The sequence below is a fragment of the Schistocerca cancellata genome, chromosome 4, assembly GCF_023864275.1.
Source record: "Schistocerca cancellata isolate TAMUIC-IGC-003103 chromosome 4, iqSchCanc2.1, whole genome shotgun sequence".
Taxonomy (NCBI): Eukaryota; Metazoa; Arthropoda; class Insecta; order Orthoptera; family Acrididae; genus Schistocerca; species Schistocerca cancellata.
In genome coordinates, this window is record NC_064629.1 from 191809059 (window position 1) to 191835464 (window position 26406).

Genomic DNA, 26406 nt, shown 5'->3' on the forward strand with positions numbered 1-26406 from the left:
GGATTCCACTATACAGCAAAACACTCCATCCATTAAAGATATCAAAGCCGGTTTCCATCATGCATTCAAAGGTGGCTGGACCATTACATAGTCCAAACAGCATAATTTTAAACTCATAGAGGCCTTCAGGAGTTCTGAAGGCAGTCTTTACCCAGTAAGCCTTACCATCTCAATTTGCCAGTTACCTGTCTCCATATCCTTAGTGGAGTAATACTTTGCACCTTTCAAGCATCCTAGGGTGTAATCAGAGCATGCCAGTGGATGGGCATCTTTCTTCTTGATTTTATTCAGTCATTGGTAGTCAATGCAGAAATGCCATGTGCCATTCATCTTCTTCACAAGGATCACAGGAAGATGCTCTGAAGGTTCAATGATGTTATCTTGCAGCATTTTCTCCACTTCCTCTCGGATCATCTGTTGTTCAGTTGGTGGCACCCTATGAGTGCTGGCTAATTGGTGGATGATCCCCAGTGTTGATACGGTGTTCTGTCGTGGGACTCTTGGTCTGTCTTTTCTCCACTATCCACTATCGATATGAAAGCATATGAAAAATTGACACAGAATGGCTACCACTCACTGATATGGTTCCTTGGCCAGGCCAGATCCTATTGGCAGCCGAGTAGTAGCTTCTTCCCCTACATTGTAGTTGTGGAGCATGAGTCTTTGTCAGTGACACCAAACTACCCTTCCTGGACTAGTTCCGTAGTCTCTACGCACGTCCCTTTAGGGCTAAGTTTCGATTGCTCATGACAGTGATCCAGATTTCCCAGTGACTACCTTCATGCTTCTGAAAGTCACTGCCATGCATATTCCTTTTGTGAGCCTGAACAGCCTTTTGCAATTGACAAAAGCTTTGCAGTTTAACTGAGTATCTCAAAGGATGACAGAAGCCAGTGTTATTTACGACTGCAAAATAACACAGTCTCCAGTGATAAACAACCATCCAGAGCAATCTTCGTTGTGTGTGTGTGCTTGTTGGAATAGCTTCATCAATATCTAGCTCTTATCTTCCACAGTTTATGACTGCTTATGATGCCTGCAATTCCATCCAAGAATAACATCATGACTGTGTTCCCCTAAAACAACAAATTTGAAAGGCTGAGAGTTATTTGTGCAATACATGTACCTGTCAGCTGGACATATTTTCCATTTTTGACCTTCAGCACAATTGCTAGATGCTTCAGCAGCTCAAATGGGAATCCCTAGACGGAAAGCAATGCTCTTTTTGAGGAAACACTATTGAGAAAATTTAGAGAAATGTTATTTGAAGCTGACTGCTGAGTGATCCTTCAGCCACCATTGTACATCTCATGAAGGGCCGTGAAGAAAAGAAAAGAGAAAATAGGACTCCTATGGAGGAATGTAGATAGTAATTTTTCACTTGCTCTATTTGCAAGTGGAACAGGAAAGGAAATGACTAGTAGTGGTATCGAGTAGCCTCCACCACACACCATACAGTGGCTTGTGGAGTATGTACATACACTATGTGATCAAAAGTATCCGGACACCCCCAAAAACATATGTTTTTCATATTAGGTGCATTGTGCTGCCACCTACTGCCAGGTACTCCATAACAGCAACTTCAGTACTCATTAGACATTCTGTGAGAACAGAATGGGGCATTCCAAGGACTCACTGTCTTCGAACGTGGTCAGGTAATTGTGTGTCACTTATGTCACACACTTGTATGTGAGGTTTCCACACTCCTAAACACCCTTAGGTCCACTGTTTCTTATGTGATATTGAAGTGAAAATGCGAAGAGACGTGTACAGCACAAAAGTGTTCAGGCCAACATCGTCTGCTGGCTGACAGAGACCGCCACCAGTTGAAGAGAGTCGCAATGTGTAATAGGCATACGTCTATCCAGACCATCACACATGAATTCCAAACTGCATCAGGATCCACTGCAAGTACTATGACAGTTAGGCAGAAGGTGAAAAAACTTGGATTTCATGGTCGAGCAGCTGCTCATAAGCCACACATCCACACCTGTGAATGCCAAACGACACCTTGCTTGGTGTAAGGATCATAAACATTGGATGACTGAACAGTGGAAAAACGTTGTGTGGAGTGACAAATCATGGTACACAATGTGGCAATCCAATGGCAGGGTGTGGGTAAGGCAAATGCCCAGTAAATATCATCTGCCACTGTGTGTAGTACCAACAGTAAAATTCGGAGGCTGTGGTGTTATGGTGTGGTCATGTTTTTCATGGAGGAGGCTTGCACCCCTTGTTGTTTTGTGTGGCACTATGACAGCACAGGCCTACATTGATGTTTTAAGCACCTTCTTGCTTCCCACTGTTGAAGAGCAATTCGGAGATGGTGACAGCATCTTTGAACACCATCAAGCACCTCTTCATAATGCACGGCCTGTGGTGGAATGGTTACATGACAATAACATCCCTGTAATGGAGTAGCCTGCACAGAGTCTTGACCTGAATCCTACAGAACACCTTTGGGATGTTTTGAAGCGCTGACTTCGTGCCAGGCCTCACCGACCAACATCGATACCTCTCCTCAGTGCAGCACTTCTTGAAGAATGGGCTTCTATTCCCCAAGAAACCTTCCAGCACGTGATTGAACATATGCCTGCAAGAGTGGAAGCTGTTGTGAAGGCCAAGGGTGGGCCAACACCATATTGAATTCCAGCATTACCGATGGAGGGTGCCACAAACTTGTAAGTCATTTTCAGCCAGGTGTCCACATACTTTTGTCACATATTGTAGCTGTAGATGTATATTGTACATTGATGTCAAAGATCAATACACCTCTTCTTCAACATTTTCTATTATCTTTTGACATATGGGGATGCCATTCATGGCTGATGTATCTTGTGTACTTGGGCTGGCATTTCTGGCTGCTATACATTACTCTTTCTTGTCTCTTACCATCTGCCATATGAGAGAGATGAGCTCATGGTGGTCTTTCCGCATTCAGCAATTGGTCATACCTCTTTCATCCAACTCTCTTCTTCTGCATTTCCTTGATTTTTTGGCACCACTTGATTAATGCCTCTGCCGATGTGAAATCTTTCACTGGAAGAGCGTGGTACATGTCTTCTGTGACACGTCAACCGTGAGATTTTGTTGGCGCCTGTCATATTTGAATTTATAGTGTGGCATAGGGCCAAATCATTTTTTTATGTATGGCTGTATTGTTTCCCCATGATGCTGCGCCCTGTTCTTCAGTTGCCTATTCTAGTTACAGGAAGAGTACTCAGTGTCTTGGTCTGAGCAGTTGTGCCACATGTGTTTGTTGTAGCACTCACCATATGACTGCCAGAGATTTGATTGATCTGAACTTCTTGAAAATATTCTGGCAGAACTTCACCTTTATATGCTGCTTCTCACACTGGAGGCTGACAATAGTGTTTCAATTCAGGTTTTGCATAAATATGTGATTATATGAACAGCCATTATTATTATATAAGATGTTAAAAACTGCCAACTGGCAATTCTCATTTATATTTTCAGTTTCCCTGTTGTCACTTGTAGTGAAAACTGGCTGGTTCCTTAATCAAGACCACAGCTTAATACCAACAGAATAACAAAATGATGATCAGTAACATAACAGGAATCTTTAATGACACTGCTTACAGGAAATACTATTCTTTACAGGTGAATTTGAGTTTGATTCTCCATACTGGGATGACATAAGTGATTCAGCAAAAGATTTCATTAGGCAGTTAATGTGTGTGGATGTTGAAAAACGATATACATGTCGGCAAGCTCTCAAACACCCATGGTAAGTGTAAATTTAAAACCTTTTGTATGATGCAATTATATTTAAACAAAATTCTTAATCACTTCATGTTGCCAGCAGAGAGATGTTTGTCTTGTAAAGTAACTTAGTTAAACACATATTTTACTTCTTTGTGTCTTTTGAAAAAGCCATTTGAATGTAACATACAAAAATGAAACTGACAGTGTGATATTTGAGCTATTTGGTTGTGAGGCAAGGGTGTCTTGCTTGATTGGCTTGACGTTTAAAGCTTTTGTACAAAGGAATTCATTAAAGCTCTGACCTGCAACAAAGCTACTTCTACAATTTGTAAACCACATCATGTATTTAGGATTACATCTCCACTCTGATTCAAACCATCTCTTAGTGACACTGACATACAAAGGAAAGGGGCTTCACACACATAGGTACTAAAATATAGATTAGGAACATTCTACTTGCCAATGTGTGGATCTTTAACCTTTCGACCTTGTAGAATTTCTTAAGTGGGATTCAGATGGATAATGATTTATCCAAATCTTGTGGTGCACCAATATTATGTACTTTAAAAGAACACATTTACATTGTAATAATTTTCCTCAATTTCTTGTGTTTCATCACAGTTAATATGTTGTTCACAATGGAACAGATAATATCAACATTTACATCTCATATTTCATGCACTTATGTAGAAACTTGTTATTTTCCTTGAATAAGTTAATCATTACAAGATACATGGGATGGAGTAGGCCATTCAGTATACTGCAAATGACTTACTTGTTTGTTAGCATCTGAAGTTATCTATTCAGTTGACTTTTAGATGACTTACACAATTTCAGTGTATTACTTGGGCAACTGGAAGTAAATTTCAGATGTCCTCACCATATGTAGATACACTCCTGGAAACTGAAATAAGAACACCGTGAATTCATTGTCCCAGGAAGGGGAAACTTTATTGACACATTCCTGGGGTCAGATACATCACATGATCACACTGACAGAACCACAGGCACATAGACACAGGCAACAGAGCATGCACAATGTCGGCACTAGTACAGTGTATATCCACCTTTCGCAGCAATGCAGGCTGCTATTCTCCCATGGAGACGATCGTAGAGATGCTGGATGTAGTCCTGTGGAACGGCTTGCCATGCCATTTCCACCTGGCGCCTCAGTTGGACCAGCGTTCGTGCTGGACGTGCAGACCGCGTGAGACGACGCTTCATCCAGTCCCAAACATGCTCAATGGGGGACAGATCCGGAGATCTTTCTGGCCAGGGTAGTTGACTTACACCTTCTAGAGCACGTTGGGTGGCACGGGATACATGCGGACGTGCATTGTCCTGTTGGAACAGCAAGTTCCCTTGCCGGTCTACGAATGGTAGGACGATGGGTTCGATGATGGTTTGGATGTACCGTGCACTATTCAGTGTCCCCTCGACGATCACCAGTGGTGTACGGCCAGTGTAGGAGATCGCTCCCCACACCATGATGCCGGGTGTTGGCCCTGTGTGCCTCGGTCGTATGCAGTCCTGATTGTGGCGCTCACCTGCACGGCGCCAAACACGCATACGACCATCATTGGCACCAAGGCAGAAGCGACTCTCATCGCTGAAGACGACACGTCTCCATTCGTCCCTCCATTCACGCCTGTCGCGACACCACTGGAGGCGGGCTGCACGATGTTGGGGCGTGAGCGGAAGACGGCCTAACGGTGTGCGGGACCGTAGCCCAGCTTCATGGAGACTGTTGCGAATGGTCCTCGCCGATACCCCAGGAGCAACAGTGTCCCTAATTTGCTGGGAAGTGGCGGTGCGGTCCCCTACGGCACTGTGTAGGATCCTACGGTCTTGGCGTGCATCCGTGCGTCGCTGCGGTCCGGTCCCAGGTCGACGGGCACATGCACCTTCCGCCGACCACTGGCGACAACATCGATGTACTGTGGAGACCTCACGCCCCACGTGTTGAGCAATTCGGCGGTACGTCCACCCGGCCTCCCGCATGCCCACTATACGCCCTCGCTCAAAGTCCGTCAACTGCACATACGGTTCACGTCCACGCTGTCGCGGCATGCTACCAGTGTTAAAGACTGCGATGGAGCTCCGTATGCCACGGCAAACTGGCTGACACTGACGGCGGCGGTGCACAAATGCTGCGCAGCTAGCGCCATTCGACGGCCAACACCGCGGTTCCTGGTGTGTCCGCTGTGCCGTGCGTGTGATCATTGCTTGTACAGCCCTCTCGCAGGGTCCAGAGCAAGTATGGTGGGTCTGACACACTGGTGTCAGTGTGTTCTTTTTTCCATTTCCAGGAGTGTACATATGCAACTGATGTTGCAACCTACTGCAGAAAGCAATAGATTGTATTGCGTACTTAAGTGTCTGAAAGGGGAAGGGGTGACGAGGGGGCACTTGTTCACTTCTGGAATCTGCATACAGGCTTTTTATTCATTACAGAATTATCACACATTTCTAGCAAAGATTATCAGTGACTGCTTTAATACTGATGAGCCTAATGGGAAATATTGTGACTTCAGCAATCAATACTTCTTTTTCTACAATTTTCACAGGAAACTATTCATATTCCTAGAAGTGGTGGTGATTGTGTTGCTGTTTGTGGGGACACCCATGCTTTTGTATCTCTTAACATATTCTATAAACAAGTTTACATCTTAAGGATATTTCCCTGATGAGCTTAAACTGCCTGTGGTAGTTCCAATATACAAAAAGTGAAACAAGTTGTGCATTAATTTCCATAGTACTGGAGCCTTCCTTGTTCCTAATAATTAATGACCTGCCATCATTTATTAAATACAGTAGAGAACTATATGTAAACGATAAAACTTCCCTTCACAGTAGCGATGATTTCAAAAGCCTTAAAACTCTTGTTGCAAAGACAGTTGTTCAGATATGTTTTAGTATAAACAATCCTCCTTGTCCTTCTTTAACATGAACTTGTGCTCAGTCTTTAATGACCTCCATGTTGATGGGCCTTTAAACACTAATCTCCTTTCCTTTTTTTAATAAAGAAAATGGATTCTCAATGAACAAAAATAAGACTCAGTAGATAGTTTTTAGTCTAAAAGACAAGTTTCTATCAGACGAACCAGGTTATGTTAAGTTCTTGGAGGTATATGTAGATGATAAATTACCTTGAGGTCAACATATAAAATATACTAGTAGTAAGTTGTCTAGAGTAATTTATTTGTTAAGGCAATTTATGGATTATGTACCTGAAATATGTGCTAGAACAACCTATTTTTCATTTTTCCATAGTACATTATCATATGGTATTATTTTATGGAGAAACTCTAGTTGTGTGCAAAACATCTTAATACTGCAGAAGGAAGCAATTTTGGCACTCATCGGTTCTTCATATAAGGCACACTGTTTTGTGAAGAAAAACTCATGCCAGTAATAAACTTACGTATACACACTATGTTTTAAATTGTATAAAGAAGAATTTAACAGAAGTAAGATGCAGAGAAAATGTACATTGTTAGAACACAAGAAGCAATAGATTCATTTATACTCCATACCACACACTATAAAGATCAATTAACAGTTACAAACTGCTGGAGTACAAATTATTAAACTAGCTTTCACAAACTGTAAAAGATTTAGCAGAACATATGTTCAAACAAACACTGCATAACTGGTTATTTGCAGGCCCATTCTATAATATAAAGCAATTTATCAAATGTAATATAATACTGCAATGTTAATAAGTAGTGTATTGGTTTTTTAATCATCAGTTGTATTGTGCTGTGTGATACTGTCCATTGCTGTAATGGCCTGCTGCTAAAAAAATAATTACAATTAGTATAATTACATTAGATCATATAGTGTATTTTACTCAAGGTTGTGACAACAAAGTACTTTTCATATAAAATGTTTTTCGTGCAGGCTTATCATTATATAACAAATGACAGAAGCTGGTTAGTTAGGTGGTTTTAAATAAATGACAAGACTGCGTACAGGTGGTTTTAAATAAATGACAAGACTGTGTACAAATGTACCATCATTCTTGTGTTAATATACTTTCAGGTGCTTACTTAACTCTGTGACAGTGGAATGACCTTCAGACAAAATGAACATTAGTGTACAGTACAAAATAACAGCATAAAAGGGCTGTGCCAGACAGAGAATGTGGAGATCTTGATATGGTGGTTGATCTTGATATGGTGGTTGATTTTGTATGGAATAAATGCTGAATCCTATGGCCTATGTTGCCTTATGCTGCCACTCTACATCATATTCTGTCATCTCTCTTTCACTCTAGCTCCTGAAGGAACTTCTAATTCTGAAAGCATGAGTGGCAACATTTAGTCACAACTGATACCATAAGTTACATTTGTCTGATATGTTGTCTTTCTTTTGGTTAGTTTAAAAATCGTGGTTTCATCAGTTGTAATCAAATGTTGATAATTTTCATTAAACTGTATAATTTTTAGGATATCTGGTAATGCTGCAAGCAACAAGAACATTCATGGAACTGTATCAGAGCAGCTGAAGAAGAATTTTGCTAAATCACGATGGAAGGTGAGTACAAATAGTATGTCTAATGCAATGTATAAGTCTTGTCAGTAAACTATTTAGATATCTGTTAAACACAGTTGTTCTTAAATTAATCATTTTATACTATTACAAATCTATATATCCAGTTCTATGTGTATATGTTATGGATGTAGCTATAGTAATTGTGCCAGTGTTTTTGTCAAAGTGGTATATTTGCAGAAATTGTAAACTTAAGAGCCTGATACAGTGACCCTCCTCTTTTAATTACAAACTTCTTAATAATTCAAACAGTACTGTTGTCTGTGAGCAATTAATCTCAAACCATACAAAAATAGTGATACACTTTCTCTTGTTCCATGAATAATTAATTTCAAAAATCTTTCTTATGATAGGTAAACTACAGTTTTGGTTTACATTTAATCATATAGTAAAAGTAGAAATGTATTCCATAGTATTTTTATTTTTATTCTTTTACTAATTACTTGTGCAAAAAATTTCAGGGAGTTTGTAGTTTCTGTGGACAGCTTAACAGTACCCTTACAGCAGCTGCTCACTGTAAAATAGAAGGTCACAATCACAGAAGACACTAAACCTATTGTACATGTGTAATTAGTTGAGAGTTTATGTATGTTTCTTTCACAGCAATTGATGAACGCTATTGCAATGGTCCACAAGATGCAGAGATTAGCTCTTAATAATTCTAGTAGCATGGAAGTTGATGAAGCACACAAATGTCCCACTATTGAGGAAGAAGTCGAGGGGGAAGAGGAAGGTACTCCGTGTATGAGCCAATTCATTGGATGTTTCAAGCTTTCTAATTTAATTTTATGGCTGTTGACATGGATAATATTATTGTTTTCTGTTGTCAGTGTTGGCATTTAATGGAATGCATAAACCTGAATGCTACTTTTATGTATCCATTACATATTTTGGCTTCATTGCCTGTAACTGCATACTTCCCCTGCATTATAAAGATTTTATTAGCTGTATTTCACATAAATGGAACATTTAATTGTCACTCTTCAATTCTTTTAACCAAAGAAATACTTTAGTATGAATATTAGCAGTGTGTCTAGTTCTTTAAAAAACCCTTCCTCAGTTGTCCAATGAGAATAACATTTACCTGGAATTTTTAAGGATAGAATAATTTAGTAGGTGCATTTTTTCATTTGGGTGAAATATTTATGAAACCCATAACACATCACATGCCAGCGCATGGATTTTGTGGTGTTTGCATATTTTTCTCTGGCATGGCATTTCTTTTCTTTTCTTTGTGTGTGTGTGTGTGTGTGTGTGTGTGTGTGTGTGTGTGTGTGGGCGCGCGCTCGGGCGCACATTTGTTTTTGTTTTTAAAACCTAGTGTGTTTTATGTTTGACCCTGCAAGGACTTTTCTTTTGACATTATGGGCTCCTATATGATTTGTAGTTTGTAGGCAACTATTTCCATAGTTAATGTGATGTAAAAGTGAGATAGAAAGCATTGTCTTCTGGTCAATGCTCATGGATCTTACTTTATAAAACAGAAGAAACCTTAGTGTGTTATTCTGAATTTATGTTATTGACATAAGTGTGTACAAATTAGTTGGATTCTGTAATGCAGAAAAACTTCCAATACTTTGAGTTTGAAACTTTAGTGTTCAGTGTCTCAGACACACTCCTCATAAATTTTACAATGTGTGCCCTCTGTACCCCAGTTTCTCTCTCTCTCTCTCTCTCTCTCTCTTCTCCTCCCCCTTCTCTCACCTTCTGACCTCTCTTTTGTTTACAGTTCATTCTTCATTAATATGTTAATAACTCCTCACAAGTACACAATAGGTATGCACTACTAAAAAGGGTCACACACCAATTTGCAATACAGCTTTTTAACGTATCTAGATCAAACTTTAATCTTTTGTTATTTAATATGTAGTCATTTACTGATATTTCTAAGTTGTCAAACATTAACAATGCCATTGTTTTTACAAAGCAAGAAAATGTGTCAAATTTAGGTCCAGTTAAACATGTATGCTTGACAAATTGAGTCCAAATAATATAAACTATGGTTGTCCTTAATACAAATAATATGTGAATATGATTACATGTTCAGTCAGTCATATATTAGAGAACTATCACATGAAGTCATACATTAGTCTATTAGTTTCAGCATGGTGTACGATTTCAGCCACTAGATAATGCTACTCTGACTTATTTAGTGTGCAGTCTGTTGCTTAGTGTGTGGGAGACATAGATTTTTTGAATTTAGTTTGAACCAATGAATTTTATACTAAAACCAAAATGAATACAAATTTGGTGACTGTTAATATAACTCTGGTTTCAGAGACTTTATTTATCACTCAGACATAAAATAAATACATCTCTCTTTCTACAAATAAGAGTTAAAAACTATCTGCTCATTTATAAAGTAAGGTTGATCATCAAACTTCCAAAACCATAAACTTTATTTCCTTCTTTATCAGAGAAAAATGAGGAAAAAAGAAAAGGTGTGTGGACTTGTAAAAATAAAACCAGATTGGAAAGCCATTCAGGACACTGGGCACACACAGAAGCTACTGTCAAATGTGAAGAGAAGTGACAACAGTGTGCAACACATGATATATAAAAAAAACTACTGTAGAGGAGATAATGGTCTGCAAATCTGATCCAAGTGAGGATGTTTCCAAGTAAAAACACAAACAGTAACAACATATGGATAGGCAAGACAATAGATATGATTGGTAGTTGCTTATAAAATGATGACTTTAGCAGTGGACCTTACTCTGCATACCACTGCCCTCTAAAACTATTACTCCTAGCTGAGTATCAGAACATAAGCCCAGCAGAAGATTTCAAAAAGTGAGATATTAGTTTCTAAAAAAAATAGTAACATTTTGCTTGGGAAAAAAGATCTAACAGTACATACAATTAGAAGAGGGGAATATGTGCAAAATTAGGTATGGCTCCCATAATGAAAAACTTAAGACCAAAATTAAACTAAGAAAACAAACAGAAGAGAGTTTTAAGTTAAGGCCTTGGAGTGGAAAGTGAAAGTTATCATGGTAGAATTGTCTCCCCTGAGCAAAGTTTTCAAGTGTTGGTGCTGAAAGAAAGAATTAAAATGGCCTCAGTGGTGAATCCCATAGTATTTTGTTACTGAGAATTCTTAGGAATAGGGCACAGCATGTCACCAGTAAACAAGGTGATCTAGCTAAGTTGTTCACCTCAGATACTTCTGTAACCATCAAAGAGATTTACTTCTCTTTTCACCCACTTGAACTGTAACAGAATTCTCTCTCATAGCCATATTGATAACCACTTTGCTTTTTCAAATGACTGTACAATAATTTCTGCTGCTTGCAGTATCTCTCTCAAATAGTCAAATTCAGCCACCTTCTACTCTCTGAAATCCCATAAGTAGTTTCAGATAAATACAAAATTTAAGGTTTAGGATTTTTTCTGTTGTGAACACCAAACCAATTGTTGTTATATGTGAGTGTTCACAATTTTGTATCTAAAGAGGGAAATATGTCACATGGGATAAGGAGGAAATTGTGTTGCACTACCACAGTTTTCATAGTAAAAGAATCACACAGGATATTTAGCTTTTTATTCTACATAGTTCACATGTATTGAGTGCTGGTTAATTTGATTTTCTCAAGTCAAGGGCAATTAAATATTATAGTTCTTTACAGAGAGTGCAGAAGGAACAGAAAGAGAACATTTTAGTCATAAGGTATCCTGGCAGATAGATAGTGTCCAACAAGAATGATAATTAAGTAAATGTGCAAGATGATTTTGTTGTAAGGGCACTTTAATGCTATGCAGAGGGTAAGGAGCAAGACTGCAACAAGCAAAGCAAATGAAGCAGATGTCCTGGAAGCTGTTCCTCATAATCAGTATGTTAGTTCCAGAGAGATTACTAGTGCTTCCAGAATATGTTTCTCCAGCATTTATTGCATTTTGCATGCAAACAGCATCTATCTGTAACCTGTGTAACTTCAACATGTGATTAAACAGCAAGTTTCAGAAGATATGTGGAATTATGTCACTCAGCTCTGAGACAACATTAGAATAGTTGATTCTTTCTTCTGAGTATCCTCTTTACTCATGAAGTGATGTTTACAAATCTTGGAAAGCTGAATGTTAGAAATACAGTATGTATTTTGAGGCTGCTGAGAATCTGCACTGACTGGGACAGTACATTAGTTTCAGTGGAGTGTGAAAATTTGGTAATGGGTTGTAGGTGATTATGCAATTGGGCCTCACTTCATTGAAGAAACCTCAGCAGATAACAGATATGTACAATTTCTTACTGGCATGTTAACAGCTTTTCTGAAGGAATTATCTGTAAATTACATAGATACCAGTGATACCAGTATGATGGGTACCTGGACCACTACTATCTTATGCCAAGGAAAGTGCTCATCAACTCTTTCCTAGTCGTTGGATAAGGCATTATCAGTTTGCCTACTTATTCAGATGATTAGACACTGCTGGAATTCTTTTCTGTGGCATACACTCAAAGATGAAATCCATGCACAAGTTCCAATAAACTGAGAGGATTTAAAACACTGGATTCCTGCAGGAATGGCAGACATATATTGCAGTAGACAGTGGATGTTTTGAAAACTTGATGACATAAATTAAATTTTATTAAAATGTTTTCTTTTGTGATTTCCTTATAGTTATGATTACTGATGTTGAAATTTTAAAAAGTATATGTATCTGTAAAATAAACTCATGTTAGTTTTCATGTTCATACAAAGTTGAAGTTATTACTCACCATTCTTTGTGTCTCAGTTTCCTGTTTAACAAATCCATTCAAATCATGACTGTTGAAACTGGTTGTGGATCACTTCAGTGAGTGATAATTCCCATGTTGAACTTAAAGAATACATTTATTCACAGCACCAGTTCACAATAAAGTTTGGTTTGGGCTAACAACTGATAGATTATTAATGATCACTTAAGAGTAACAAACAAAGTCCACTGGCATAATAACAATTCCAATGGGGATTCTTATCCCCACTGGCATTTGGAGCGATGTACAACTGTGGAGAAGCATGGAGATGGTGTGGAGTAGCTGAGAGCTTTCATGCTGGTCCCACCAAGTTTCCACTGATGGGCTACAAGGTGAAGCTGGGTCCTGGTCTGAAATTGAGTGAACACTTTAATACTGCTGCTGGAGGTTGCATTCCACCTCAAATATCCAGCAGGTGAAAGGCTCTCTGTAACCACATGACATGCGGACAGAACTTGATTCCTCAATATCAGCACCACCATTTTCCTGATGCACACACTGCTCAGAAGTGTGGCTGATGCCCCATGGTTGCGTCTGTATCAGTCAGTGTATCAACAGTCTATTTCTAAATGGTATCACATCTCCAGAGGAGAGATGCCTGTAGGCCAAGGGTAGACAAACCCCAAGGTGAAGACATGGTGCTGGAAGCACAATGTAGACAGCCTGCAGCCTGTATACACCATCACTTGCCCATTAACAAGGGGGTGGTGAAGCCATTGCAACCCCAGGCCAGGAACCCAGGACTGGATGTTGTGAAGCAGTTGCTGTCCAGGGTGTGACCAACAGGAGCAGTGCTGTGAAGAGAAAATGCAGGAGAGTTAACAGCAGCACAGAATGCAACTAGGTGTGAGCCATCCTGTGGTCCATGGAAGCGAGCCTGGTGGCCAGATGGCGCCCTCACGTGAGGTGTGAAGGTGCTGGCAGTCATAGGGTAAACGGGTGGATGTGCCAGAAGCACTGGAAGAGACAAATGCAATGCCAAGAGTGGAGTGGTGCTGACAACAGATGTGGAGTCAGTGGGAACTGACGAACCTGTGGATAGTGGTCACCGGCTGTGAGAGTGTAGGGGAGAGATGGATGCAGTAAGTACAATAAGACGCATATGGAGCCCAGGAGGAGATCTCGAGGTGTGCTGAGCACGGTGGTGCACATTAATGTGGGATGGAGCCCAGTGGGTGGAGAGATGCCCCGAAAAATGTAAAATCAGAGGAAAGACCAGAGCAGCAGAAAAGTTGTCAGTGAAAGATGTGTGCACAAGGGCACTGAAAGATGCTGGCTGGAGAGAGGCTAAGGATGACGAAGGTCATTGCTACAACAGGCATGAGAACACAAAGGAAAAATGGGAGCCAAAAGGTGGCCCACGGCAGCGAGGAGACCACTGCTGTGGTGTGCACAGGAGTACAGAAAGAATCTATGCCACAGAGGACAACGTGTTTTACCCAGAAGAGTTGTATAGTGCCACACTGTCCTCAAGCGAAAGAGGTCAACCACGGCTGCATCAGCTAGAAGCTGTGGTGTGTGCTAGTAGGCAGGCTGCACCCTCATCAACAGTGAAGGTATACCACCACCCTGGAAAAGGAGGCAGTCTTGGCTGCAAAAATGCAATAACCAAGCAGCATCGGGGCCATGGCTGTGGTGTTGTGGGTGCAGTGCAGTGTTGGGTGTGGTGGGAGGTAAAGGAAGAGGGGACCTGGGTGCTGGAAGACATGGTGCAGCACCCTCAAGAGGGAAGCCAGCCATGGCTGTGTCCTCATGGCATAGGTGTAGGATGACAGGAGCAGTGTCAGGCTCATGCTGATGGGGTTGCAAACAGGTGGCACATAATGTCATATGTAGCAAGAATGAATTGGTCTCAGAGGAGATGGATGATGTGTCTTGGGCTGTGTCACACTTGTGAGGAAAGCTGGCTACCGTGCATCCTCCTGGTGAAGGCACAGAGTGGCAGGGCTGCATTGGGTGTGGCTGAAGAGAGGGGGCATGGTGGCTGGGCAAGATAACAGTGGCAGACAATACCTGAAACTGCACTGTGTGGAATCAAACTTCATCACAAACAGATGTACAAGTGATGCTAACCTCAGGAGAAGGGCCAACGGTGGCTGAAGTGCAGAGCAATATCGGGCACTGCAGGAGCTGGGTAACAGATGGTTGTCGTACGAAATGAGGTGCGGCACGGACAGACAGTAGCCCCATTGTCAGCTTGGAACCAGGCGGGGCCACCCTCGAGAGAAGTGCTGGCCACAGCTGCAGGAGTATAGAGCACAGCGGGAATGAGGTGGAGACTGGGCAATAGATGAGACTAGGAACTGTTGCTATAGCTTGCTCAGTTCTGGGCCACGAGTTCACACTTCTTGGTAATGACTGGTGCTCTCTGCTGGTACCTGTAACAATCAGTGTATCAACACACTGTCATAAACAGTATTGTTTCCATAATATGTGATTCACTATTTGTAAATAGTCTCCGGAGGAGACATGCCCGTGAGCATAGGGGAGGCAAACCCACAGGGAGAAGTCACTGTGCTGGAAGCACAGTGTAGTCGAGTTATGGTCAATATACACTGATGTGACAAAAGTCATGGGGTACCTCCTAATATCATGTCGGACCTCCTTTTGCGTGGCGAAGTGCAGCAACCCGACATAGCGTGAACTTGACAAGTTGTTGGAAGTTCCCTGGAGCAATATTGATACATGCTGCCTCTGTAGAAAACCATAATTGTGAAAATGTCACCAGTGCATTATTTTGTGCATGAACCAAATCATTTGCTCGAATTGTCCAGAATGTTCCTCAAACCAATCGCATAATCAGGACCCAGTCCATCCCGTGTAAACACAGCCCACATCATTATGAAGCCATCACCAGCTTGTACAGTGCCTTGTTGACAACTTTGGCTTTGCAGAGTCTGTGCCATGCTTTAATCCTACCAAGTCTCACCAAATGAAATCAGAACAGACCAGGCCACAGTTTTCCAGTCATTAATGGTCCAACCAATATGGTCATGAGCCCAGGAGCGGCACTGCAGGTGATGTCATGCTGTTAGCAAAGGCACTCATATCGGCCATTGGCTGCCATAGCCCATTAATGCCAAATTTCACTGCACTCTCCTAATGGATATGTTTGTCACACATTCCCCATTGATTTCTATGGTTATTTCATGCAGTGTTCCTTGTCTGTTAGCACTGACAACAGTATGGAAACGCTGCTGCCCTGTCATTAAGTGAAGGCCATCAGCCACTGCATTGTACATGGTGACCCCCCCACCCTGTGGGTCCGGGGGTTAGAATAGGCCCGCGCTATTCCTGCCTGTCATAAGAGGCAAGTAAAAGGAGTCTCACATGTTTTGGCCTTTATGTGATGGTCCCCTGTTGGGTTTGACCTCCATATTTCCAAATTTTCCTGAAGAGTGAGCCAATTGGGAAAGGGCACCTTACATGGCACATTGTGTCCATAGTGCATTGAGATCCTTAGCCCCCTTTCTTGTCGTCGCATTGCAGTCCCGCTCATTCTGCATCTCTTGGGCGAGGATACATTCCTGGGTGTGGTTTCCACCATACACTATGCAGTGTCACTTTCTGTGCCGATGGTGTCCATGGACTTCTTTGCACTTCATATCCAGCACGGTAGCCAGTTCGTTGTGGTGGAGCCGCCATGTACCCTGTTGATTGTAGCCCCCTGACAACACAGGGATCGCTCTGCTGATGCCTGCGCCGTTAACTCCCCATGTATGCCAAGGAGTAGATGCCCATCACCCTGGGGCATCGGGACTCCCGGCAATGGCCATCCTGCCAGGTGGCCCTTGCTGAGGCTGGGTGGCACCCATGGGACATCTGGGTGGCACCCTTGGTTGAAGTGGGTGGCATCAGGGTGGATGACATACAATGAAGCATGGTACATCATCTCTTGCTGGTGGCCAGTCACCAGCAGTCTCTAAGAATTCCAGGGCTCAATTCAACACACAGAAGTATGACCCCAAATCGTTCCCCTCCCTGGCCACACCATGGAATGAGTTCAAGGCTAAGGATGCTGGCGAATCTTATTCTCCCCGGTACCTAGTATGTAAGCAAACTGATGGGGAATCCTTTGCGTCCATGAAGCCTCAGTTCTTTGTAAAGCATTTAGAGGACAATTTTGGGGAGGTGGAAGGCTTGTCCAAAATCCGCTCTGGGTCAGTTGTGATAAAAACAGCATGCTCGGCCCAGTCACGAGCATTACTCACTTGTGAGAAGCTGGGGGATGTCTCTGTTACTATCATGCCACATAAGAGCTCAAATATGGTCCAGGATATTATCTTCCACAGGGATCTTCTTTCACAGTCTGATGACAAGCTGCGCACCAACTTCAAGCGACGAGGTGTCCATTTTGTCCAGCGTGTCCACACATTTCAGTGTGGCACATGGCACATACTCAGCCATCGACCTTTCGGTCTGCAGCCCTGGCCTTCTACTGTTTGTCCAATGGAGTGTGCATGATGACTTGTGTGGTAGTGACCACTTTCTGAACTTTCTGTCACTACCACAGTGTTACTCTTCTGGGCACCTGCCCAGTTGGGCGTTGAATAAGGCTGACTGGGACTCATTCGCCTCCATTGCAACTATTGAGCTTCTTTCTCCTGACACCATTGATGTGGTGGTTCACACGATAACCACCGGCATCGTTTCTGCAGCGGAATATGCAATTCCCTGTTCTTCCGGGTCCCCTCAGTGAAGGACTGTACCTTGGTGGTCCCCGGAGATCGCTGAGGTGATTAGAGATTGCAGGCCGGCCCTCCATCATCATAAGTGGCACCCATCACTGGAACACCTCCTTACCTTTAAGCAGCTCTATGCCCGAGCCCGACTCCATATTCGCCAATGGAAGTAGGAGTTCTGGGAAAGGTATGTCTCCACCATTGGCATCCGTACCTCTCCATCGCAGGTTTGGACCAAGATTAGGCGACTCTATGGATATCAGTTCCCTGTCAATGTACCTGGGCTTTCCCTGAATGGAGCAGTCTCTACTGAATCAGACACAATTGCAGAACTCTTATCAGAGCATTATGCTCAGAGTTCCACTTCTATGAATTACCCATTGGCCTTCCGCTCCCTGAAAGAGCGGTCGGAATGTTGGAGCCTTTCATTCAGTGAGTGGGAATTCCAAAGTGCCCTAGCCGCTTGCCTTGATATAGCTCCTGGGCCAGATCGCTTCCACTGTCATATGCTCAAACACCTCTTGGTGGACTGCCAAGGCACCTCGACCTTTTCAACCATATCTGGGTTGAGGGTGAGTTCCCATCACAATGGCAAGAAAGCATCATCATACCAGTGTTGAAATCTGGCAAGAACACACTGGAGGTGGACAGCTACTGCCTCATTAGCCTTACCAATGTTCTGTGCAAGTTGCTCAAATGCATGGTGAGCCGAAGGTTGAGTTGGATACTTGAGTCTCAGGGCCTTCTGGCTCTGTCTCAGGCCACCAATAATCTGGTCTGCCTGGAGTCTGCCATCTGTGTGGCCTTTGCCCGCTGCCAGCATCTGGTTGCCATCTTTTTGACATGCAGAAAGCATACGATACGGCATGGCGACATCAAATCCTCACCGCACTTCATGGGTGGGGTCTTACGGGCCCACTCTCAATTTTTATTCAAAATTTTCTTTTGCTTTATTCCTTCCACGTGCAAGTTGGTCCCACCCATAGTTCCTCCGTCCAGCAAGGCTCTGTCCTGAGAGTCTGCTTCTTTTTAGTTGCTATCAATGGGCTAGCTGCAGCTGTGGGAACATCTGTATCAGCTTCTTTGTATGCTGATGACTTTTGTCTGTAGTACAGCTCCACTGGCATTGCATTTGCTGAACGGCAGCTGCGGGGCACTCTCCACACGGCACAGGCTTGGGCCGTAATGTACGGCTTCCAGTTTTCCGCCACCAAGACTTACATCATGCATTTCTGCTGGCGTCGCACTGTTCACCCTGAGCCACGGCTTTATCTTGACGGGGAACCTCTTGCTGTGCTGGAGATGAATCAGTTTACAGGCTTACTTTTTGATACCCAGTTGACTTGGCTCCCTCATATTCTGCAGCTTAAAGGAACATGCTGGCACCATCTTAACACTCTTTGTTTCTTGAGTCACACCAGCTGGGGTCCTGATCGGTCTACCCTTTTACAACTGTATCGGGCATTCATTCAGTCCTTTCTCGATCATGGGAGCCTGGCTTACAGTTCGGCATCATCTTCCACGTTGCGGTTGCTTGGCCCCATACTTCACTGCGGGATCCGACTTGCAACTGGAGCTTTCTGCACAAGCCCTTCACAGCATACTTGTGGAGGCTGGTGTCCCTCTGTTGCGGATCCGGTGCCAATGACTACTGGCCACTTATGCTGCACATGTTTGTAGCTTGCCCGGGCATCCAAATTACTGTCTCCTGTTGCCCAACTCAGTCGTCCATCTTCCCAAACTGCGGCCCCAGTCAGGGTGTTCGATTGTGGTGAGCATCCAGTCTCTTCTCTCTGGGCTTGAGCTTTTCCCTCTGCCACCTCTTTTCCAGGCCCATGTCTGTATTCCCCATGATGTGTGCCTCGTCCATGCCTTCAGATGGAGTTGGCGCAAGGTTCGAAAGACTCAGGCTCTCCGCTGCTGATTTCTTTCCATCCTTGCTGCATTTTCTGGATCCGCCATAGTCTATACCAACTGTTCGATGGTTGCTGGTTGAGTTGGTTATACTTTCACTCTCGGGGATCACTCTGAATAATACTCACTGCTGGATGGCTGCCATGTTTTCACTGTGGATCTGGTAGCCATCTCTCGCGCTCTTGAGTATGTCTGCTCCTGCCCAGGTGAGTCGATCATCTGTAGTGACTCCCTGAGCAGTTTACGAGCTATCGGCCTGTTTTCCTCACTCTCATCTGGTGATGACTGTCCAGGAGTCCCTCCATACTCTTTCACGTTGCGGCAACTCGGTGGTTTTTGTGTGAACCCCAGGTCATGTCGGCATCCTGGGTAATGAATGGGTTGACAGGCTGGCCAAACAGGCTGTCGGTGCACCAGCCCTGGAGATTGGCTTTTCAGAGTGTGATCTCCAGTCAGTTTTGCGGCAGAAGGTCCTTGGTACCCTGCCTCCACCATACAAACTTCGGGTCGTCAAGGAGACTACCTGTGTGTGGCGCTCCTCCTTGTGGGCCTCTCGCAAGGACTCCGTTGTACTCTGCCGGCTACACATTGGCCAAACCTGGCTGATGCATGGTTATTTATTGTGCCGCAAGGACCCACCTCTCTGTCGCTGTGGTTTAGCATTGACAGTGTTCCACATTTTGTTGGACTGTCCACCTTTAACTGCGCTCAGGCAGACGTTTGCACTGCCTGATATGCTTCCTGGTATTTTTAATAGATGACACTGCAATTGTGGGCTTAATTTTGAGTTTTATTCATGCAGGGGGCCTTTTTTTCTCAATCTGTGGGTTTGTTTCTTTTGTGTGTTAAGTCTGGCCTTTGGCCCATGGGTTTAGATTGTTTTTTTTTTTTTTAGTGTGTCTCTTGGTGGTTGGCTTTTCCTTTTTTTTTTTGTTTGCATGGTTGGCCAACCACTGTAACACTGTGTGTTTTTAATTCCTCTTTTTCTGGTGTTTGTCTATGTCTTCCTTGTTCTGTGTCATCCCTTGTTGCTTGTTGCTGTGTCATCTCCGTTGCTTGTTTTTCTTCATGTGGGTGTTTCATGGTCATGGAAAAAGGGACAGATGGCCTTTTGTAGTCTGGTCCCTTCGACCCCCACGAACCAACCAACCATCATGTACATGGTGAGAGGTCATGCCTGAAATTTGGTATTCTCAGGACAGTCTTGACGCTGTGGATCTCAGAATATTGAATTCCCTAATGATATCCAAAATGGAATGTCCCATGTTTCTAGCCCCCACATACAATTCTGTGTTCAAAGTCTGTTAATTCCTGTTGGGCAGCCATAATCACATCAGAAACCTTTCCACATGAATCATTTGAGTACAAGTAACAGCTCTGCCTATGCACTGCCCTTTTATACCTCGTGTATGTGATACTACCGTCACCTGTATACGTTCATATTGCTGTCGCATGGCTTTTTTCACCTCAGTGTACAGCAATGACATTCACTTTGTTTTCAGTGTTATGGCAGAAATGAGCAGAACTGTTACCATAGTTAACTGGCCATGTCCTTTGCCTTCCAATCACTGTTGTGTCCAACTACCTGCAACTATAATCAGTACTGAATTAAACATTTCCCATCTGTTCCTAATTTGTAATTTGACTCTTCGCTGTGTTGAACTTATTGGCTGTTGGAGAGTAAAACACAATTGAATCCACCTGTATCAGATATAAAATAGTAGCAGCAGAAACTGTAATAGTTCCATTTGAGAAAGTTAAGTTGATATTAATATCTCTGTAATTAATATAACTGTGACAAGTCTGTTTTTTATTTAGTGAGGATTTTTCTTAAAATTCACCTCAATGAAAAAGAATAATGATATCTTAAGCAGTCCTGGGAATATTTGAGGAGGACAGTTTAGCTAAATCAGCTTGTACATCATCTGTCTATTCTCGATGATTTTTATGAGTAGCTGTGGATTTTGTGCAGTGTAGACTGCTAAACTACATTTACACAGATATTGATATACATTAAAAGTACTTTCATGTGTGTCCCCATGTTGACAAAATATGTCTCCTCCTCCTTGATGGCTTTCTCATGGAGGATTTTGGACTGTCAACTGCATGACATTTGTTTTAGTCACTATTTCTGATTTTTCACATACAGTGTGTGATCAAAAGTATCCAGACACCCTCGAAAACGTACATTTTTCATATTAGGTGCATTGTGCTGCCACCTGCTGCCAGGTACTCCATATCAGTGACCTCAGTAGTCTTTAGACATCGCGAGAGAGCAGAATGGGGCACTCCATACAACTCAGGGCTTCGAACATGGGCAGGTGACTGGGCATCACTTGTGTCATATGTCTGTACATGAGATTTCCACACTGCTAAACATCCCTAGGTCTACTATTTCTGATTTGATAGAGAAGTGGAAATGTGAAGTGACATGAACAGCACAAAAGCGTACTGTCTGTTGACTGACAGTAATGCCAACAGTTGAAGAGGGCCGTAATGTGTAATAGGCATACATCTATCCAGACCATCACACAGGAATTCCAAATTGCATCAGGATCCACTGTAAGTACTATGACAGTTAGGCAGGAGGTGAGAAAACGAGGATTTCATGGTCAAGCGGCTGCTCATAAGCTGGTAAATACCAAACGATGCCTCGCTTGGTGTAAGGAATGTAAACATTGGACGATTGAACAGTGTAAAAATGTTACGTGGAGCGACAAATCACAGTACACAATATGGTAATCCGATTGGAGGATGTGAGTATGGCTAATGCCCGATGAACATCTGCCAGCGTGTGTAGTGCTCACAGTAAAATTTGGAGGTGGTGGTGTTATGATGCGGTTGTGTTTTTCATGGAGGGTGCTTGCACCTCTTGTTGTTGTGTGTGGCAGTATCACAGCACAGACCTACATTGATGTTTTAAGCACCTCCTTGCTTCCCACTGTTGAAGAGCAATTTGGGGATGGAGTTTGCATCTTTAAACACAATCGAACACCTGTTTATAATGCACGGCCTGTGGCAGAGTAGTTGCATGACAATAACGTCACATCCCTGTAATTGACTGGCCTGTGCAGAGTCCTGACCTGAATCCTGTAGAACATCTTTGGGATGTTTTGGAATGCTGATTTCATGTCAGGCCTCACCGACCGACATTGATACCTCTCCTCAGTGCAGCACTCTGGGAAGAATGGGCTGCCATTCCCCAAGAAACCTTTCCGCACATGATTGAATGTATGCCTGCGAGAGTGGAACCTGTCATCAAGGCTAAAGGTAGGCCAACAACATATTGAATTCCAGCATTACCAATTGAGGGCGCCACGAACTTGTAAGTCATTTTCACCCAGGTGTCTGGATACTACTGATCACATAGTGAACTTCATGCCATCAATCATTAAACTGTTACACATATGCGTTTCTATGGTATATATACTTCCTTGTACATCAGTGCATCTCTGTACTAGAGCCATTTCGCTACATCATGCAAGTCACTGAAATTTAATTTTACTTCAGTATCCCTAAGCAGAACAGAAGGTACACTGCCTTATTTTGCTACTCTCTTATCTGAATATGAATAAGAAGTTATGATATCAGTATAAATAACAATTGGAAATACTGTCTTTTTAAGCAAGACTAATAAATCAAACCAGGAATTCTGCATAATGTTTATCAGTAACACAAAATTTGAAATCTCTCCTCTCTCATGTCCTTCATCTCAATAAAATAAAAGGAATTGTGAGGCCATACCTAGAGAGGACTGTAGTAGAGATTCCATACAAAATGTGACTTGACTTCCAGCATATCCTCACAGTCTGGAGAAAATAGTGGAAATATGATTAGTTTCCACATAGATATTTAAAAGTTGATTTAAGGATCCCACTAATCATATGAAGGAGTACAGGGAAGATCCTATATAAGGCTATTCAGCTTCTGGTATTTTATAATGTTTTAGGAAGAATATAGCATAAACATTTTCATCTATCTTGCATGACATCGCTGTTGAAATAAATACTGCAGTTCACTGTTTTCTGCAGTATCTTGCTAATGCTACCAGCAATAATAGTAAACTTGTTAGGATCTTAGGTCTAGATTTGTAGAACGTAAAGGAATTACTGTATGTCCTAAATACAAAAAGCTTCTTTCAAAACATTTTCTAAAAAGCAGCCAAACAAGTAGTAAAATGAAACGCCTGAAAATATCAGAATACAATAATAAAAATGTATTACCTTTGAAAAATTCTAACAGAACAATTCTTAGTTCCTAAATATTTGGTACAAATAACAGTGAATAATTTTAAGCTTGGTGCCAAATCTACTTAGACTCATTAATGAAATATCAAGCTTTTTGAAGCATAGTATAATAGCCTGTCAAGCCAAAGCTGCATGCTCATTAAAAAAAAATAATATGCATGAATATTTTAGAGATTTTCCTAGCCCAGTTGTAGTTGTCAGTCGGTGTGTAGCATTTCCACTGGAAAGAGTACTACCACAAAACAAAAAATGCTATCTGCGGCTGTAAGAGTTGATATGTGTCAAGCCTTAACAAGAGATGTACCATGAACTAATAGTGAAAGAAATATTTGTCTCCCTTTATTGTAATTTGCAGAGGTAAAAATAATTCTCTTTTGTGCGGGAGATAAGTGTGTGTCTATAAACAATTTATTCACATTGTATAATTATGAAATTCAGTTTTAATTACCATATCATATGACTAATGTGTTCACATAGCATCAAAATGTACTGCAAATGTGAGAAAATGTGCATTAAAATTATGAATTTAAGTGGAGCTGTTATTTTAGTTATTATGGAGTGACACAGACGTTTTCAATTTTACAAACAATCTGAACAATGGCACACAGTTGAATGACTTTTTCAAGTTCAGAATTTCAACTCTATCCTTAATGCTTTTTATTTATATACCAACCATACAAGTAATTACTACTCACACTTTCCTCTGTTCCTGTTTCACTTAAAATAAAATTAAAACATTGCTTTAAAATTTGTTTTTCCATGATCTATAGCATCATCTCAAGGCAATATTATAGTCATATAACTTCATTTCATCCAGTTTATCTTCTTTTCAAGGTAAAGATGTAGTTAATTTACCAAATTGTAGAGAATAAATTGTTTGCGATGTATGAAGAATGTGATAGGTATCGCGATGCCTAAGAGAATATTGAAGAAGAGACAGTGATCTATCAGAAATAAGGTAAAAATAAGTGCAAGATGAATCAACTGTGTGTTGGCTGCCTTTCTCAAAACAGAAGAGAAGGCAGTAAATTGGAGAGGCTAAGGCACATCAGTAGCTGCAATGATGGAGTAGTACTAGTACTACTAACAGTTTCCTTTCTTTAATAATAGTAATAACTTATTATGTCAGTGTCATCATTTCATGTTCCTGTAATATAATAATCCATCCCTTCACTGGACCATCTGACTTTACTTATTTTTGCACAACTTTGAAATACAGAAAGGTCATGATCAAACAATTCTTCATTAAGCATTATGCATTTCAAAATTTCATCAGCTCATTAAAGTAAGTTGGCACTGGTTCTATTCAAATAAACAATGACACTGTCAAATATGCCTACATAAGATGAGATCTGTATTGTATTTGGTCTATGTGCTTACTTTCATGAGCTTTGTATAAAGTCTGATTTTAATCTTCAGCCTGATGATGAAATTTTGAAGCACATAACATTCAATAAAGAATCAAGATCTTTCTATATTTCGAAGTTTTGCCAAATCTGAATGGTTGCCTGCCTCTACCATGGATGTATTTCTCCATCAAATAAGGGCTTAATGATTTCTCACATCGTTTTCCACTTAATTTTACCCAGTAGTTTTTTATCAATTTATCTCTGTCATATAAATTTCCAGTGCTGTCCATTTAATAAGCATCTAATGTCTGTATTATTCATCATCACTGCTATACTCCAATCAATTGAAATTGCTTGTTTGTTGACAATTCAGATCTTGCAACCTAGTGCCCCCCCCAATCAAAGGTAACCAAATGAGGTGAGGCTGAGGACAGGGCCTGAGATCTGTGTCGAACCATCTGGATTTAGGTTTTCCAGTTTCCCTAAATTGGCTAACATGAATGTCAGAATGCTTCTTCTGTCTTGCTGTGCATAGGTAGAACACAGTTTGTTATAGTTTTCACTGGTGGTAATGTATAGACTGATGGCACAAAAAAGGTGGTTCTGGGGCTAAATGACAGTGAAGATCATGAAGTGAATGAATAACCAAAACAAGTCCAGAGCACAGCAAAGTCATCTTAAGCATTTTCAAGAATCCAGAGAGCTATCCAAATCACAAGCATAAATCAGGCAAGGTTGAAACTCTACTATTCTATGGTATGTAACTAAAGGCTTAAGTGACTGGTAAGAGACTGGGCAGCAATAATCGGACTGCAGTATTTAGTGGTAAGCCCTCATCAGAGAGTGGTGCCATCTCATGTGCTGCCACGGCAGCTGCACTTCATGCAGGCACAAGCTGTGCTGTCACCTGGAGGCCGAATACACTCCTGGAAATTGAAATAAGAACACCGTGAATTCATTGTCCCAGGAAGGGGAAACTTTATTGACACATTCCTGGGGTCAGATACATCACATGATCACACTGACAGAACCACAGGCACATAGACACAGGCAACAGAGCATGCACAATGTCGGCACTAGTACAGTGTATATCCACCTTTCGCAGCAATGCAGGCTGCTATTCTCCCATGGAGACGATCGTAGAGATGCTGGATGTAGTCCTGTGGAACGGCTTGCCATGCCATTTCCACCTGGCG

General features: G+C 41.9%; 1 protein-coding gene across 1 annotated transcript in view; it reads left to right on the forward strand.

Annotated features, from left to right (window-relative positions):
• Nucleotides 1-26406, forward strand: part of LOC126185185 (calcium/calmodulin-dependent protein kinase type 1-like) — a gene marked incomplete at its 5' end in the record, with an annotated part of 455847 nt that overhangs the window by 415220 nt on the left and 14221 nt on the right. Inside the window, 2 exons of the mRNA XM_049928045.1 lie at nucleotides 3622-3748; nucleotides 8178-8265. Coding sequence (XP_049784002.1) covers nucleotides 3622-3748; nucleotides 8178-8265 — 215 coding nt within the window. The remainder of the gene's footprint in view (nucleotides 1-3621; nucleotides 3749-8177; nucleotides 8266-26406) is intronic.